The sequence below is a fragment of the Lactuca sativa genome, chromosome 7 (genome assembly GCF_002870075.4).
Source record: "Lactuca sativa cultivar Salinas chromosome 7, Lsat_Salinas_v11, whole genome shotgun sequence".
NCBI classification, from domain to species: domain Eukaryota; kingdom Viridiplantae; phylum Streptophyta; class Magnoliopsida; order Asterales; family Asteraceae; genus Lactuca; species Lactuca sativa.
Window position 1 is genome coordinate 80,047,816 of NC_056629.2, and position 17,413 is coordinate 80,065,228.

The 17,413-nt window shown below is 36.2% G+C and overlaps 2 protein-coding genes across 3 annotated transcripts; one reads left to right on the top strand and one right to left on the bottom strand.

The window, feature by feature from the left end:
* Positions 1–9,854: 9,854 nt before the first annotated feature.
* On the top strand, positions 9,855–14,048 carry LOC111914016 (VIN3-like protein 2). Of its 2 annotated transcripts, none has more exons than XM_023909769.3 (4): positions 9,855–10,116; positions 11,552–12,245; positions 12,425–12,720; positions 13,208–14,048. In XM_023909769.3, the coding sequence occupies exons 1-4, from the start codon at positions 10,074–10,076 to the stop codon at positions 13,813–13,815; spliced, it is 1,641 nt and encodes a 546-aa protein (XP_023765537.1). In that variant the 5' UTR covers positions 9,855–10,073; the 3' UTR covers positions 13,816–14,048. The 2 variants fall into 2 exon arrangements, with proteins under 2 accessions (XP_023765537.1, XP_023765536.1); XM_023909768.3 differs by having other exon boundaries at positions 9,858–10,116; positions 12,908–14,048.
* Positions 14,049–14,688: 640 nt separating this feature from the next.
* Positions 14,689–15,426, bottom strand: LOC111913962 (uncharacterized). The gene has a single exon (XM_023909676.1). The coding sequence runs from the start codon at positions 15,424–15,426 to the stop codon at positions 14,689–14,691; it is 738 nt and encodes a 245-aa protein (XP_023765444.1).
* Between the last annotated feature and the right edge of the window lie 1,987 nt (positions 15,427–17,413).

The window sequence follows — 17,413 nt, forward strand, 5'->3', positions numbered from 1 at the left end:
CTAATAGACTTTATCTTCGCAACTGATGAGAAGGTCTCATCATAGTCAACTCCGGGAGTTTGAGTAAAGCCCTTCGCAACCAATCGCGCCGTATATGTGTGTACGTTTCCATCCACGTCGGTCTTCTTCTTGAAGATCCATTTGCACCCAACGGTCTTACGTCCGGGCACATTATCAACCAAATTCCAAACTTGGTTGTCATACATGGACTGGATCTCGCTATCCATTGCCTCTTTCCATTTCGTAGACTCCGGGCCTGCCATGGCTTCCTTATAGCTATTAGGTTCATCTAGATTTATTAGTGTACCATCACTAATATACGTATCCACTAATATACGTATCCCCTTCGGTAGTAATATGAAAACCATAAAACCGGGGTTGAACTCTAACTCTTTCGGAACGTCTAAGAGGTAAGGACTCGTCAATTGGTTCAACCGTAGTTTCCTCCTCGGGTTCAGTGCCAGTGGTAGAGGTTCCTTCATCTATCGACTCTTGAATCTCTTCAAGCTCGATTTGCTTCCCACTGTCTCCTTGGCTTATGAGTTCTCGCTCTCGGAAAACTCCTCTCCTCGCAACAAATACAACATTGTCCTTCGGTCTATAGAAGAGATATCCAAAGGATGTCTACGGGTAGCCGATGAAAATACATCGCTCACTACGAGGTTCGAGCTTGTCGTGAGTATCTCATCTTACGAAAGCCTCGCAACCCCAAACCTTGATATGTGCTAACGAGGGAGCTTTCCCTGTCCACATCTCATGAGGTGTTTTGGCCACCTTTTTAGTAGGGACTCGGTTAAGGATATGGGCGGCAGTCTCTAAGGCATACCCCCAGAATGGGATAGGTAGTGAAGCACGACTCATCATAGAGAGAACCATGTCTAACAAGGTTCGATTACGCCTTTCTGCCACACCATTCAACTGCGGTGTCCTAGGTGGCATCAATTGTGAAACTATTCCACACTCCTTGAGATAGTCGTGGAATTCAAGACTTAGGTACTCCCCTCCTCGATCGGATCGAAGCATCTTGATTTTCCTGCCCAATTGATTCTCCACTTCATTCTTGAACTCTTTGAACTTTTCAAACATTTCTGACTTTTGCTTGATTAAGTAGATATACCCATATCTACTGTAGTCATCGGTAAAAGTCACATAGAAGCGGTTCCCATCCTTTGTGGTTGATCTAAACGGTCCACATACATCAGTATGTATGAGGTCCAATAGACCCTCACCCCTTTCACATGTACTAGTGAAGGGTGACTTAGTCATCTTTCCAAGCAAACAAGACTCGCATGTGTCATCTTCCCTAAGGTCGAATGACTCTAACACTCCATCCTTTTGGAGTTAGGCTATGCGCTTCTTGTTGACATGTCCAAGACGACAATGCCACAAGGATGCTCTATCCATACCATTGGAAGAATCCATGCATAAAACATCATTTCCTAAGTTATCTACAATCATAACAGTTTCATAAATTCCATTACACGGTATTGCTTCAAAATATAAGACACCATTTAGATAAGCAAGAATAGAACCATTCTCATTATTAAAAGAAAATCTAAAACCTTGTCTAAACAAAATATGAAATGAAATGATGTTTCTTGCCATTTCTGGCGAATAGCAACAATTGTTCAAATCTAAACATAAACCATTCCTAAGCACTATAGAATACACTCCAATCTTGGTCACAGGCGATGATCTTCTGTTCCCCATGATTAGATTTATTCTTCCATGCTCCACATCCCTATTTCTTCTTAGTCCCTACAATTCAGAACAAATGTGGTAACCACAACCGGTATCAAGGACCCAAGAAATAGCATGAGATGAATCGTTAGATTTAATTGTGTATATACCTGCGAAAGACGGCTTGATATTTCCTTCCCTGATGGCTTGCAGGTAGTCTGGGCAGCTTCTCTTTCAATGCCCTATTTTGTGGCAGTGGTGGCACTCTGCCTCCTTTGGGTTAGGGTTAAGCTTAGTGGGATCAACTTTGGTCCCACTAGAGGAGGAACCATCTCGGGACTTTCCCTTGCGGTGGCTCTTAGACGGAGCCTTCCTCTTCTTGCCTCTTCCTTGCCCAATGGCCAAAACAGGAGCAGCGGGTGGATTGGGAGTGGGTGCAACAGAGTTATCCTTGAGGTTGCTTTCAGCAACCCTAAGGAGACCTTGGAGCTTACTTAGGGTGACCTCTTCTTTGTTCATGTGGTAGGTCATCCTAAATTGATTGTAACACGGAGGCAAAGAGTGAAGCACCATGTCGATCGCCAAGTCTTCCCCAAAGTCAACATTCAACTTGCGAAGACGATCGACATACCTTTGCATCTTTTGCAGGTGCACGGTAAGAGATGCTCCATGACCCATTTTGGTGGAAATCATGTTAGTGAAAATCTCGTAACGCTCTTGCCTCGCGTTTTGGTGGTATCTCTCCAACAAGTCTTGGTGCATTTCGTACGCATACATGTCCTCATAGGACTTTTGGAATTCGGCGTTCATTGTGGATATCATGATGCAATGAACCTTCTTTGCATCACATTCATGAGTCTCAAAAGCAGTCATTTCAGCAGGAGTAGCGATTTCTGGGTTGATTTTCTTGAGCTTCTCATCGAGGACATACTCCTTGTCCTCGTAGCGAGCAATTGTGTGAATGTATCTTATCCATTCGCTAAAGTTCGCTCCATCGAAAGTCACCTTTTGACAAAGGCTCATCAATGTGAACGAGCTAGCAGCAGCGTTGCTCGCGTTCGACATCTACAAATAGAAAGGACAAAGATAGATTAGAATTTGAATCCCTAATTATCACCCAATAAGAAAAATTAGGGCTAGGATCCAACATCAATATTTACATATTAGATAAGGGATGCCGTAATCTAACATGCAAACAATTTGAAGGTAAGTGAATGACGATTCACTAATTCTCCACCATGAAAACATAACTTTAAATTCTAAATGTATTGAGAATTCCTAGGTTTAGATGAGATTCATTGAAACTTTTCAATGGCATGTTTAAATCTCGATATGCCCCTCTCGTTTGTGACTGGGATACCGAGGATCACAAAGTGGGTGTGAATTACCATGCAAATTCACATGGTGCCTTCATTATTACAATCACCTATTCGATGTGCCGGTAAACCACACACGCTCCATCGAACTATGATAAACAATGAATCACCCTTTTCCACCTTTGCTTAGAACCAATTAGTGTGCCGGTAAACCACACACGCTCCACTAACTTCTTAGCAAGGGTGCAAAGTGTAATTTCATAGGATTGCATCAATTCACTTTTCCTAAAGTAACTAGGATTGGGAAATTTTGAAAAACATGTAGTTACTTCATATTATACTTTTAATGACGAGATGAGTTTGCCCTATCCTACCCGTTCGGCTAACGACCCTCCACCGATCAAGCAAGCGGTGGGTGTGAGTGTACACCCATTAAGCGCCATTTTATAGGCAGCAACCTTATACCCACCTTATAGACCGGCTTCGTGAATGAGGCCTACTAACGGTAAGACTAGCATTTGAATTATACATATATATATATATATATATATATATATATATATATATATATATATATATATATATATATATATTAATCTCGTAATATTATATTAGTATAGGGTTGAATTTTAAACTTGTAAAATTCTAGGGTTTGAAATTTAAATTGTCTAAATTAAACTTTTAATCACAAAACATGAATTTCAAAACTTGAGGGCAAGTTTTAAACTTTTCAAAACATAGGGGATCAAATAAAAAATAATCTAAATTAACATTTAATCACATAATTATCCATATTTGATTTATTTAATGATTTCTTGCAAAACAATTTACCAATTTGATAAAAATAATTAATCAATTATCACATAAGGAAATAAATATTTTATTATTTGATAAATATCTTCAATTAGGTCAAGAATATACTCATATAAATCATAAAATCGGATTTATATTGATCTAATATGATTAAGGAAAGTATCTCAAAGATAAACAGCAAGAAATCCTGAAGTTACCTCTTTCTAACGCTTGGACTCGCCGAGTACCCCAATGGACTCGCCGAGTCGAGCCTACTCGCCGAGTCCACTATGGGACTCGCCGAGTCCATCAAACAGAAACATAAAATTCAAATTAAGCAAGCATCAAACAAGCAACCAATGCATCAATTCAATAGAAACCAATCTAGGCTCTGATACCACTGATGGGTTTTAGCTATATGAACATTCCTATGTGCACATGCAAACCCTAATGCTTGGATCTAGGTTTCTCTAATTGAACATACATTGAATCCAAGACTTCTAATAGCTAATAGAGTATAATAACAATATAAAATCAGAATTAGAAGTTTACCTTGAATCACTTGCATGATCTTCTTGTCCTTGGAGCTTTAGAGTCATAATTGTCACTCCTCTAATGGCTTACAAACACCAACTAGCAAGAGGATGATTTGAGAGAGAGGAGAGGGGATCAAAATCAGTCAGGGTTTCTTTCTAAAGCACTAGTGCTGATTTCCTTAACCCTTAGGGTCTATTTATACTTATAAGGCTCCTAGGGTTTCACCCTTAAAACCCTAATTGGATAACTTAGGCCCTAAGCAATCCAATACCCTAATTGATAAGCCTTGGACGAAATCTAAGCCTATCCTAAGCCCTAGAAATCGTCCACCCCTTATCCATAAGGGATTATAGCCCAAAGTACAACTATCATACAATTGACAGTTTATGCCCCTTTATTCAATTAATCTCTTTAAGTCACCAAATTAATTCCTAATTAATTTATGACTTATATTAATTAAATAATAATATTATTATTCCTTATATTATTCTCATAATATATTAATAATATTTCTTCTCTCATAATAAATCATCCTGTCAAGTTGCTATGGTGAAGGCAACCCAAAAGGACCATGCACAACCGGGTCAAACACTTGCCTAATATAGTTGCAGCCTTAGACACTATTCCAACACAAACAACATATTTTCTTTGTCATTCTCACAAAATACCACTATCCACACGTCCGCACAATAGATATCAATCCACATTTGAACCTAGCTCTTTCTCTCTCTCTCTCTCTCTCTCTCTCTATATATATATATATATATATATATATATATATATATATATATATATATATATATATTATGTGTGTATGTGTAAAGCTTGGGGGTTCTATGGGGTGGTCGAGCACAATATGCCTCCAAAGTGAAGGTGGGGCTTGGTGGTGTTAGGGCTCAAGTGAAGGTAAGTCGTATAACCTAATAAATGGCAAATAAGTCTGTTTGTTTGGATAACTGGAACAAGAATGACTCCTTGAGTCATTGCCTCCTTGTAGGGCAGGTGTAAAGATATAAAAAAAAATGGACCCCTCAAAGTCTTAAATATAGTAAAAATTGAATAAAAAATAAACACACAGTTATAAAATGCACTATTGCTATTAAAAAAAATACATATATGGCCACAACATTACAAAAACAACCAATTTAAAGTAAATACTTTTTCTATCATTTTTTAACAAGTTATTTTATCTCTGTATGCACATATCATATACTCTTTGAATTTTGAGCCCGTTAGAGACATTAGCACTGGACGATTGTCTGGTTTGTCCACTGCCTGGGTGGGGCCTACCTCCTTGGTAGTTCGTCATTCCTCTAAATATTTAACCTTTGGGCTTTGGAATTGGAATTAAAAAGCAACAATCGCGAAAATTAAAGATTACATTTCCAGTATTTATATGGGATGAGTTATAAACGTAACGATGTTCATACCAAACCTTTTTAATAAATGGGTTAATGAATATCGGTGGTTGTAAACAAATAAAATTTTATTCAAACTCTTATAATACTTGCGGGTATGGTGTAAACAAGCCGAGCCGAGCCTGAGCCTGACTAAGCTCGAGCCCGGCTCGTTTAATTTTGAGGAAGCTCGAGCTCGATTCGAGCCTTAAAATGAAGCTCGAGCTCGGCTCGTTAACAATTTAGTGGGCTCGCGAGCCTAATCGAGCCTAAACGAGCCTCTATGTGTGTGTGTGTGTGTGTGTGTGTATATATATATATATGTGTGTGTGTGTGTATGTATGTATGTATGTATGTATGTATGTATGTATGTATGTATAGGCTCGTTTAAGCTCGTTTAGGCTTGCGAGCCCATGAATTGAAGCTCAGCTCGAGCTCGTTTAATAAACGAGCCTCGTATTTAGGCTCGAGCTCGACTCAGGCTGTTTAATTCAATCTTGAGTCAAGCTTTTAACGAGTCGATCCCGAGTAGCTCGACTCACTTACACCCCTACTTGCGGGGGTTGATTTAAATATCGTCCAAATCCGCTTCAATAACATGTCTACTTAAGCATAAAGATATTTAATAAATCATATGTTTCTCTTTGAACCTTGCCAGATAATATCATAACCATAATATTCGTTTGGATGATGCATAAGGATAATTTTGAAAATTATAATTGGATATTTGGTGTATTTGTCCTCCAATATTTTGTAATTTTTAAATTGGCTTAAAATAGTTTTATAGAAAACCTCAACTTAAAAGTTCCCGTTCCCATTAAATCTTATGGTCTTAAAAATTTATCCTAGTTTATGGGAGGATTTGTTACAATTTAGAAGGTCAAGGGATACGACATGGATTTTTATGGGGGATTTCAATGCAGTGAGAAGACAAGATGAGAGAATCAATTCTAGATTATGTATAACCTCTGCACAAGACTTTAATAATTTTATTCAAGAGGGGGGCTTCATGATTTAAAAATGAGTGGATTCAAGTACACATACTTCCAAAACTATGGAGAAAAATTAAGTAAATTAGATAGGATCCTTGTCTGCCCAGATTTTACTAAACAATTCCTACAAGCTGCATGTACCGCTCTTCCAAGGGAACTTTCTGATCATTGTCCGATCCTCTTGGAATTATGTTCTTTGGATTTTGGACCTATACCATTCAAGCTATTTAATTCTTGGATCCTTCAACCTGGATATAACGATGTTGTGTTGCAGGCGATTTCTGAATTCAAAGGGTATGGATCACCAGACATTTTTTTTTCTTAGCAAACTAAAATTTATTAAAGGCAAAATTAGAAGTTAGCATGCGATGGCATTTTCAAAAGAGGACATGGAGATTGAGAAGGCCAAAGAAAGGATGCTGGAATTAGATAAAAAGGTTGACAGAAACTATTTACAGGGGGAAGAAGTCAGCGAATGGGCGAAACTTTCTAGCAAACTCACTGAATTGGAAAAAATGGCGAGCTTGGATCTAAGACAAAAATCAAGAATCAAATGGCTAGTTGACGGGGATGAAAACACCTGGTTCTTTCATGGGTTTGTTAATAATAGAAACCGGAAAAATCATATAAACGGACTTCTGATAGATGGTATTTAGTCAAATCAGCTAGGAGATATTAAGAAGGAAGTCTTTAGTTACTTCTCTTCAAAATTCAAAGAGAAATGGAAGCAAAGACCGGAATTCCGAAGTGAAAAATTCAAAAAACTCTCCCAGGCTAGCAGTGAATTCCTTGAAGGTGCTATTTCGATAAAAGAAGTGAAGAGGGTCGTGTGGGATTGCGGAAACAATAAGGCTCCAGGACCAGATGGCTTCACCTTCAAGTTTTTAAGAAAATATTGGGAAGTTTTAAAAGAGGATATTATGGCCTATGTTAAACACTTTGAGCAGTGGGGCAGGCTCTCCCGTGGATGTAACTCGTCATTTATAACATTAGCGGCCAAGACTAAGGATCCGCTAGTCCTAGGCGATTACAGGCCCATCAGCCTTATCGGATCTTTGTATAAAATTATTGCAAAGCTCCTTGCTTCAAGAATTTGTGTGGTGATTGGAGAATGTATCGATGAAGTACAAACTGCCTTCGTTGAAGGTCGCAACATTTTAGAAGGTCCACTTATCGTTAACGAGTTATGTTCGTGGGGAAAGAAGGCCAACAAGAAGATCTTAATTTTCAAGGCTGATTTCAATAAAGCATTTGACTCGGTAAACTGGAAATTTTTTAGATTCTATGATGCGACAAATGAACTTCGGTATAAAATGGAGGTTTTAGATGAAGGGATGCTTGGAGTCAGCTAGAGCTTCGGTTTTGGTGAATGACTGTCCAACTGATGAATTCCAATTGGAAAAAGGAGTTAGACAAGGAGACCGTTTATCGCCTTATCTATTCATATTAGCCATGGAAGGTTTAAATATTGCATTAAAGGAGGCAACTACAAAAGGTATATTTCAAGGTAATTCCATTCCGAGATCTAACATCCAACTATCGCATCTATTTTACGCTGATGATGCCCTCTTCATTAGGGAATGGTCCCACCAAAACATAATAAACCTCGCTAGGTTGCTCAAATGTTTCTATGTATCTTCCGGTTTAAGTGTCAATTTTAGAAAATCCAAAGTCTTTGGCATAGGTGTTAATTCACAGGAGGTGAAAATTGGGCACTACCGCTAGGGTGTGAACCGAGCACATTGCCATTCACATTCCTTGGGATACCGGTGGGGGAAAACGTGAATAGACAAAGCTCCTGGAACCTGATAATTGAAAATTTCAAAAACAAACTTTCTTGTTGGAAATCAAAGACTTTGAGTTTTGGTGGGAGGGTGACTCTTGCAAAGTCAGTTCTTGGGAACCTCCCCACATTCTATCTGTCACTATTTGCTGCTCCATTGGGGGTTATTGAGACATTGGAGAAAATCAGAAGAAATTTCATCCGGGGAGGCACAAATAATGAACACAAAATCTGATGGGTGACTTGGGAGAGAATTCTTGCTCCTAAGGAGGATGGTGGTCTAGGTCTGGGATCCATAAAGGCAATGAACTTAGCATTGCTTGCGAAATGGAAATGGAAATTTTTTCACGAGCAAAACTCGATATGGGCGAAGGTTATAAATGGTATTCATAACCTAGGATCCTTCCCTCCAACACGGTTGTCTTCTAGACATCTAGGTAGGGTATGGAAAAATATTGACAAATGCAAAAACTCCCTTAGAATAATAAACATTGTAGATTCAGATATTATTCGTCGAAACCAAGAGGAGACGAGACGGGAATCTGATTTTGCTATAGATGGGAAATTTCACGATGCAGGGTTACGAGGAAGGATAAATCGGGCAGGTCACTCGGTTCCGGATGGAGCTTTCACGTGGAGCAAATGGATTCCCAACAAGGTGAACTGTTTTGTATGGCGAGCAAGGATTGATCGAATCCCTTCAGTGTGTGCTCTTATAAGGCGGGGAGTTAAGATTCAAGGTGAAACATGTAGTGTATGTATTTCAGGGAGTGAAACAGTGGATCATATGTTGGTCACTTGTCCATTCGTAATTGCAATTTGGAACCGGATATGGAATTGGTGTGAAATCACAACCCCTTAACCGTCTAATGTCAAAGAGATTCTAATTTTTTAGCCACGTGTGGGAAATCCCAAACAAAGAAGAGAACAATAAATTCAATCATATTCGGAACATTATGGGGAATGTGAAAAGCAAGGAATGATAGAGTTTTCAACTCAAAGTTTTGGTGTTTGAAGATGTCAGATCCATGGTCTATAATTGGATTAAATTTAGGCATGGAAAAGGAAATTTTTGTATGGGAGATCTGGAAAAATTCGCCGACCTCTTCTATGTAATTTAGATTGTATTTTGACACTTGCTATTTCCTTTCTAATGAGTTTGTTTTAATAAAAAATTGTCGGTTCCAAAAAAAAATTTATTCTTGGTTTTTCCCACTTGTGACTTAAATTTGGTTGTAAATAAAGTAAAATTCAACGAATAAATGGACTCGATTAAAACAACGCATTATGTAGGCGATGACATGCAGCCGCTTTTAACCCCCAACCCAACAAACACTCGCATCGGGTCCTATTCTATATACTAAATAGCATACCTTGAGGCTTGAGGACCCATTTTGTGGATTCCTTCCTACTTGCAAGCACAATTTCCATTTACGCCCTCTCTTTCTTCTTCATATTTCTCTCTCCTAATCTCTCTTTCACCAGCTTTATCTGCGTACGTATTCTGTTACTGCTGCAAACCTCATAAAAACTGCTCGATTTGTTTTAGTAATGTGGTGATGGGTTCCTGTTTTTGATGAACATCACTACCCCCATCATGGATTCTTGCTCTTTTGAAGGTAATCAATCAATATCTCAATCAATCATTCCGTTTTTCGAACTTTATTTCATCTTTTCCTTTGTGGGGTTTTCGATTCTTTAACTAATTTTTCTGGGGTTTGATTGTTTTTGAACAATTACTTGTTCTGTGTATCATCCACCCATGGAAAAAATTGGTTTTTTTTTGTAGACGATTTGGTGAAGAAATTTCACCGTTTTAATCGGATCTACGTTTGATTTAGTAATACTGCATGTTTGTTTTCTATGTCCTCGTGAATCACATCATCTGCCAGCTAATATTTCACAGAAATTTTTGGTACTCTTCTGATTAATTTGACCCCTCTCTGATCTCTCTGTCCTTCTCACTTTCTTCCATTGTTGTACGGTAATTTACTTTCAATCAACAGATTCAATTTTATCAATGAAAGTCGAGGTAACAAGGTGTCGCAACTCTTTCTTTTCTACAAAATTTTCATCAATTAATGATCGATAGATATGTATATATGTGTGTATGAGTGTGTTTATAATATAATATATGTATATGTTAGATTCGTGTTTAATTCTCAGGGATGAGTGGTTATGATTGTATTCTTGATCTTGTGTGATAAGGTTAATTAAATCTATAAGGTGATTGGATGAGTGTTTTTTATAGAAGTGATTAGGATTATGATTTTCTGATCGATTTGAAAGTCAAAATCATCAGATTTGGGGAAGCTGTAATAAATTGATTCTTGTGATGAATATAAAATTACTAGCATATTCCTATCTTTAATCAACTATTGGATTCTATTATCAAAACCCACATCCATTCATTTATTTTAATGTTAGATTGACGGTTTGTAGAACATGATTTGTGTTGACTTATTGACCAGTTTTGTAGTTTTTTACAAATTTTCCTCATTGTATCAAACATCCATAATCGTGTCAAGAGTTTTGATTAATCGATCTAGTGTTCTCTTTGACAACATTTTATACAAGTGGAACGTTAGTAAAAAGTAAATTTTCCAAAACACCCACTTCATTTTCCATTGTTTATGGGTATTCAAAGTCAAAAAACAAAAATAAAAAATAATTTTTAAAATAAAATTACGATTATACACAACACTGTTCCTTTCCGATAGTACAAAGTATGGTTACGCTGTCTTTATCAGTTTTAAGTCAACCAGTTTTCTTTATGTTTTGATGCAACCTTCTTTATTATATGTATTAATACGTATTAATATATTATATTATATACATGCAATGAATATCACAACTGGCATTGACATAATAATTGATATATCATCATTTTAAATGTAATTCTTACCTAAAAAAAGTTTATCATTGTGGTTTCCTCAGACTATGACATAAAGCACTCAAAATAATTTCACATGCCAGTCTTTTTTTAATAAAAACCCTTCATTTTTAGTCAACTTTACAATGTTCTTGAATCTTGATTTTTTGATTTCTTTTCAGGGTTTGTTCTTGATCCATCAAAGTGCAATAAATTAAGCATGGAAGAAAAAAGAGAAATTGTATATGAAGTATCCGAATGGTCCCACGGAGCACCCGAGCTCCTACAATCTTGGAGCCGTCAAGAAATTCTCCAAATCCTATGTGCAGAAATGGGAAAAGAACGAAAGTACACGGGACTCACAAAGTTGAAAATCATCGAACACCTTCTAAAAATAGTATCTGAAAAGAGATCAAACGATGAAGAACATGAAACCACAATGAATCTTGAATCATCTGAAAATGGTGGAAGTCATCAAAGGGCTACAAAAAGACATAGGAAATCCGAACACCCGAATCGTTTGATTTCAACCAACAATCATAATTCTTTAATTGATGTGGTTGATTTGGATTTGGTTGATGATAATGTGGAGTTTTGCAAGAATTCGGCTTGTAGGGCTAAGTTAGGTCAAAATGGGGGGTTTTGTAAGAGGTGTTCTTGTTGTATTTGTCGTGAATTTGATGATAATAAGGATCCGAGTTTGTGGTTGATTTGTAGCTCGGATCCTCCGTTTCTCGGGAGTTCTTGTGGGATGTCGTGTCATCTTGAATGTGCTTTGAGACATGACAAATCTGGGATTCCAAAAGATGGGGTGAATCGAGGACTTGATGGGAATTTCTCTTGTGTTTCTTGTGGTAAAGTTAATGATTTACTTGGGTAAGTTTCTTTCCTTATTTTCTTGTGTCTTTTTTGGAAATTTTAATTGTTTTAGAACAAATTTTTAAATGTAGTTACGAAATTATACAGAAGGTGAAAGTACATTGCTATAATTGGGTAGATTTTTAGTTTGTATCATGATTTGGGTTATATTTGTATTTTTTTTTGTGTACATATAGATGTTGGAGAAAACAAATGATGATAGCAAGGGACACTAGGCGGGTTGACATCTTGTGTTACCGTGTTTCCTTAAGCCAAAAACTCTTGGCCGGGACCCACCGTTACAAAAAACTTAATGAAATTGTAAATGAAATAATGGAGAAGCTAGAAGCAGATGTGGGCCCGTTGACTGGTTTGCCAGTCAAACGGGCCAGAGGAATAGTCAACAGACTTTCCTTGGGACAAGAGATTCAAAAGTTATGTGCTTTTGCGGTCGAATCTGTGGATTCGCTTTTATCAGGCGCGACATTTAATGGTATGTCTTTTCTTTAAATGTGTTTTAATTTCTTTCTTATTGCATGTTGAGCTTTTAAAAATCCATTTACAATGCTTTAAGAACAAGAAACAAAAGTAAGATGATATAATAAATAAATCAATGAAAATACATTGCTATTTCAAACCTAATAAACAAAATCTCAAAACTTATGATGATTACTATACAGATTCCAGCATCTTGACACCAATTATAAGATTCGAAAACATCTCCCCAACATCAGTTTCCATAATTTTAGGTTCTCAAGATCAATCTTTCATCAATAATTTCAAAACACATCGATACATAATGTGGCACCGAAAAACCCTAGATTCAGAATACCCTTTAAAACCCACATGCACATTATTTACACAAACTACCACCAAATTCCTTCTCTCAAATCTAACTCCATCCACTCAATACATTCTAAAAGTCGTTCATTTTGAAAGCACACGTGAATTGGGCACCTCTGAAATCGAATTTCAAACAGCCGAAGATGAAAAAACTCACACAAATCAAAGTCCACCAACGAATTCCAGCAGCCTTTCGAATCCTTCATCTGTTGAAGATGAAAACAACACCATTGTTGCTTATAAAAAGAGCGAAAAGCAGAAAGAGAAAGAGGTCGTGATTGATACTGATATAAACATCATCAAGAACTGTAAAGATTTTGACCCTTTTGTCCCTACTACTTCCGCTAAATTACCCATTACGCCGTCCAAGAAAGAAACCCTAAAAGCATCAGAGAAGGTTAATAATCTTGACGATGAATCTGAGGAGGAAAAACAGCAGCAAGATGGTAGTTCTTCCAAGAAGATAAATGGGGAAGAAGGAGATGATCGGGATTTTGGGTATTATGTGAAGGTGATAAGATGGTTGGAATGTGAAGGGCATATAGACACGGGATTTAGGAAGAAATTTCTTACGTGGTATAGTTTAAGAGCGAGTAAACAGGAGGTTAGAATCGTCAAAGTGTTTGTGGATACTTTAATGGAGGATCCATCTTCACTTGCAGGACAGCTTGTGGATACTTTTTCTGATGTGATTACAGGGAAGAGGTGTTCTTCATCTGGGCTTTGCTTGAAGCTTTTCCACTGAATTGGAAAGGTCTAATCTGGATTATTTATAAAGGATTAAACGGTAACTATTTAAGTTATTGATTTAGACTAAAATCATTCAAATTCGATATCGTTATTGTTGGCTAATTTTATTGATATTTATGGATGCGAGTTTGTAAATACGTATAATAATTATATACATGAATTTGTGAATGTGGTCTATAGCTTCTTCAATTAAAGGCCAAATATATAAAAACTATTTTATTTTGATTATCTTTTTGTAGTTTAACTTATATTTTAGTTTTGTTGATCAAATTGGGTTAATGACATAAAACCCTTAATTTTTAGGTTAATGTTTATATCGGTTTTGCCAAAGGTTGGATTTTATGTCCATTTTTGCCTTCATATTTTCTAAAAAATGTTTGGTTTTATTTTTTTTACCGATTATAACAGGTTTTCACAGGGACGGAACACAAGCACTATAGCTAGGGGATTGAAATTAAAACTTCAAAACAAAACCATATAGACAAAAAAATTGGTTCAAAATTATGATATATCAAAATCAGAAACAAGAAAACTAATAACAAATATTGTTACATCCCACTTCAAAGTGGAATTCGTCGATCTTTTGCAATTTTGAAATCTTGCACAATTGTTTCTAGACTAATCGTTACAGAACCAGTGAGTCGTTCAAAAACTCATCTTCCATCTTATTACGTAACCTTGTTTTAGTAAGGTTTATCGCTGGAAATGATGTTTCTGTTGTAGCAGTGGAAACCGGAAGAGTAAGTATGAGACTAGCTACTCGATAAATAAGATGAAAATTAGCCACTCTTCCGGTCTTTATCAACCATTGACACAACTCTGAAATAGATGTCAATAGTTTATAATGTGCGTGTTTAACGACATCAATCTAATAGTGTTGAAGTTGCAACTTCAAAAGTAATTTCTCTTGTTCACTGAAATCTTCAGGATAAAACTTCTCTACTAACCAACATACATCACGACTTCGAAAAGGCTCATTAACACTTTTAGGATTTAAAGTTGCAGAAAGTTGAAGCAACTCCATTGAGCTATCATTAAACTGGTGATTCAATTCCATTAATTGACAATTAATGGCTTCGTAAAAGATATCCACTCGGTAATGATGTTCAAGTGTATGATTGCTATGCTCCTTACGAGCTCGAGCCCCTCTCCTAAAGTAGGCAGAAGATAAATCAGGGATATCAATCTCGCGATCCTGACAAAATGACTTAACAAGAGAGAGCAAACTATTCCATCTTTCATCTTTCATTTTTTGCAAAAGTTCTTTGATGGATGCAACTAGCTTCAATACATTGCAAACATCTTGAGATTGTCTTTGTAAAGCTTGACAAAGTAAATCAGTTATCTCCATTATTTCCTTAACAAGATGCAAAACAAAAATGAACTCAAATGTAGTAATAATCTCATATGTTGAATCTGCATCCCCTTTGATCGAATCAATGCCCTCCTCAATAATTTTAAGTAAAACCTTGCATGTAGGACTAAACATCTTGATTAAACTCGAAACTGATTTGAGGTGAGAACTCCATCTGGTATCTCCAACTCGTTGTAATGTACCAATCTGATTTACACCTCTACATGTCTCTAACTCATCAATAGAAATCATATATATGCAATTTGCTCGACTTGTGCATCTCTTAGTTGGTCAGTACGCCTGGAGGAAGCACCGACAACATTAATAACAAAAGATAACTTGGTAAAAAACTTTTGCACTGCAACAACTCCTTGTGAAGCAGCCATTAATGCTAACTGTAATCGATAAGCAAAACAATGAATATAATAGGCATATTGACTATCTTTTGAAATTAATGTTTGTAAACTCTTGAACCGACCTCGTATATTGCTTGCACCGTCATACTATTGGCCACAAATTGATCTAAAATCAAGATTGTTATGTGACAATACATAACAGATTCCATTCTTAATACTTTGTGATGTAGTGTCTGGTACATGAACTAGTCCAAAAAAACGCTCCACAATAAAACCATCTTTATTTACAAATCTCAAAACAATTGACATTTGTTCTTTGTTAGACTCATCATGTGCTTCATCAACATGTAAACAAAATTTTCCACCATCAATCTCCTTACAAATCATCTGTTTCACCCTAGTTGAGATAAGGTTTAGAATCTCTTTTTGAATTGACGGTGATGTATATAATGCATATTTAGGAGCAGTTCGAAATAGTTCTTTCATCTCGTTGTTATAAAAGCCAATTGCTTTTAACATTTCATGAAAATTTCCTTTGTTGATGGAATTTGAGCTTTCATCATGACCTTTAAATGGAACTGCTTGAAAGGCACACCAACGAATTGAAAAAATTGTAGCCATGAATATATTATTCTTACGATCTTCCTCTGTAAACTTCTCAAACACATTTTGTATATCTTGTGCATCATTTAAGAAATCATCATATGCTTTTTGTGTAATTTTGTGAAAAGATGTACACTCAATCCCCATATGATTCAAAAAGACACATTTTTCCCACCCGCTTTCTTCCAATTCTGAAAACCATCTATAGTAAATGCCCGTTGGCCGTACTTTCCCATTCCATAAGGTTTGTTAAATAGAAAACATGGGAAACAAAATGCAGTATCTCGACTCTTTGAGTATTCAAGCCAAGGAAATAACTTAAACCAAGAAACTTGAAAGTTGCGTTATGGGTTTCTGGTCCAGATTTTGGATATACCGAAAGTTTCGGCTGAAAGGGACCAAAATTTATATATGCTCGACAGATGCTATCTTGTTGATTAATTGGAAAATCATAAATTTGCATACGCAAACCGGGATCTCGTTCCACTGTATTAAGATCAATTTTATTCGCTTCAAGCTGAGCTTTTTTGGACGGGTTCTCCGCAACAGGAATACTAGATGTTGGGTTTTCTGCAACAGAAATACTAGATGTTGGGTTTACCGCAACATGAATACTAGACGTTGGGGTATTTTCATCTAAAACAATCTCTGATAGTTTTTCAGAATCTTGAGTAGAATCGACACGTTTTCTTTTAAATAACGCGTCAATAGTTGATTGTTTTTTCATGTTGATATGAACTACAGAAAATATTAACTAATAATTAATAAATAACAAAACAAAATACCAAAATAAAATAATAACTAACAAATATATTATATCATACAATTATGTTTTTATAAGAATATAAGTTATTGATTTTTTTTATTATATTAAAACCTAAATAAACAATATATTATGGTTTTAACAAATATACAAGCATAATCGTTATAGTCTTCACACTTTACGTATTGTATTTGCATACTAAATTACCACAAGTTTTAAAAACAATAAATAATACTAATATAAGGTTGTGAAAAGTCTCTTTCTTGGGTTAATGACATAGAAAGCTAACCAACTTTAGGGTTTGTCCACATTAAGGTAACAATGTTTTTTTCGTATACATTTGCCAATTGAACTTGTTTGACCTACTCAAATTTAGGTAATATGACCGACTATCTTAGGTTTAAGCTGATTTGGCACATTACGAGGCATTAGTTTATATTATGTGGCATTAAATGATATTACGTGGCATTATACATACATTATGTGGTACATAACTTGATTTAGGGTTGATAAACAA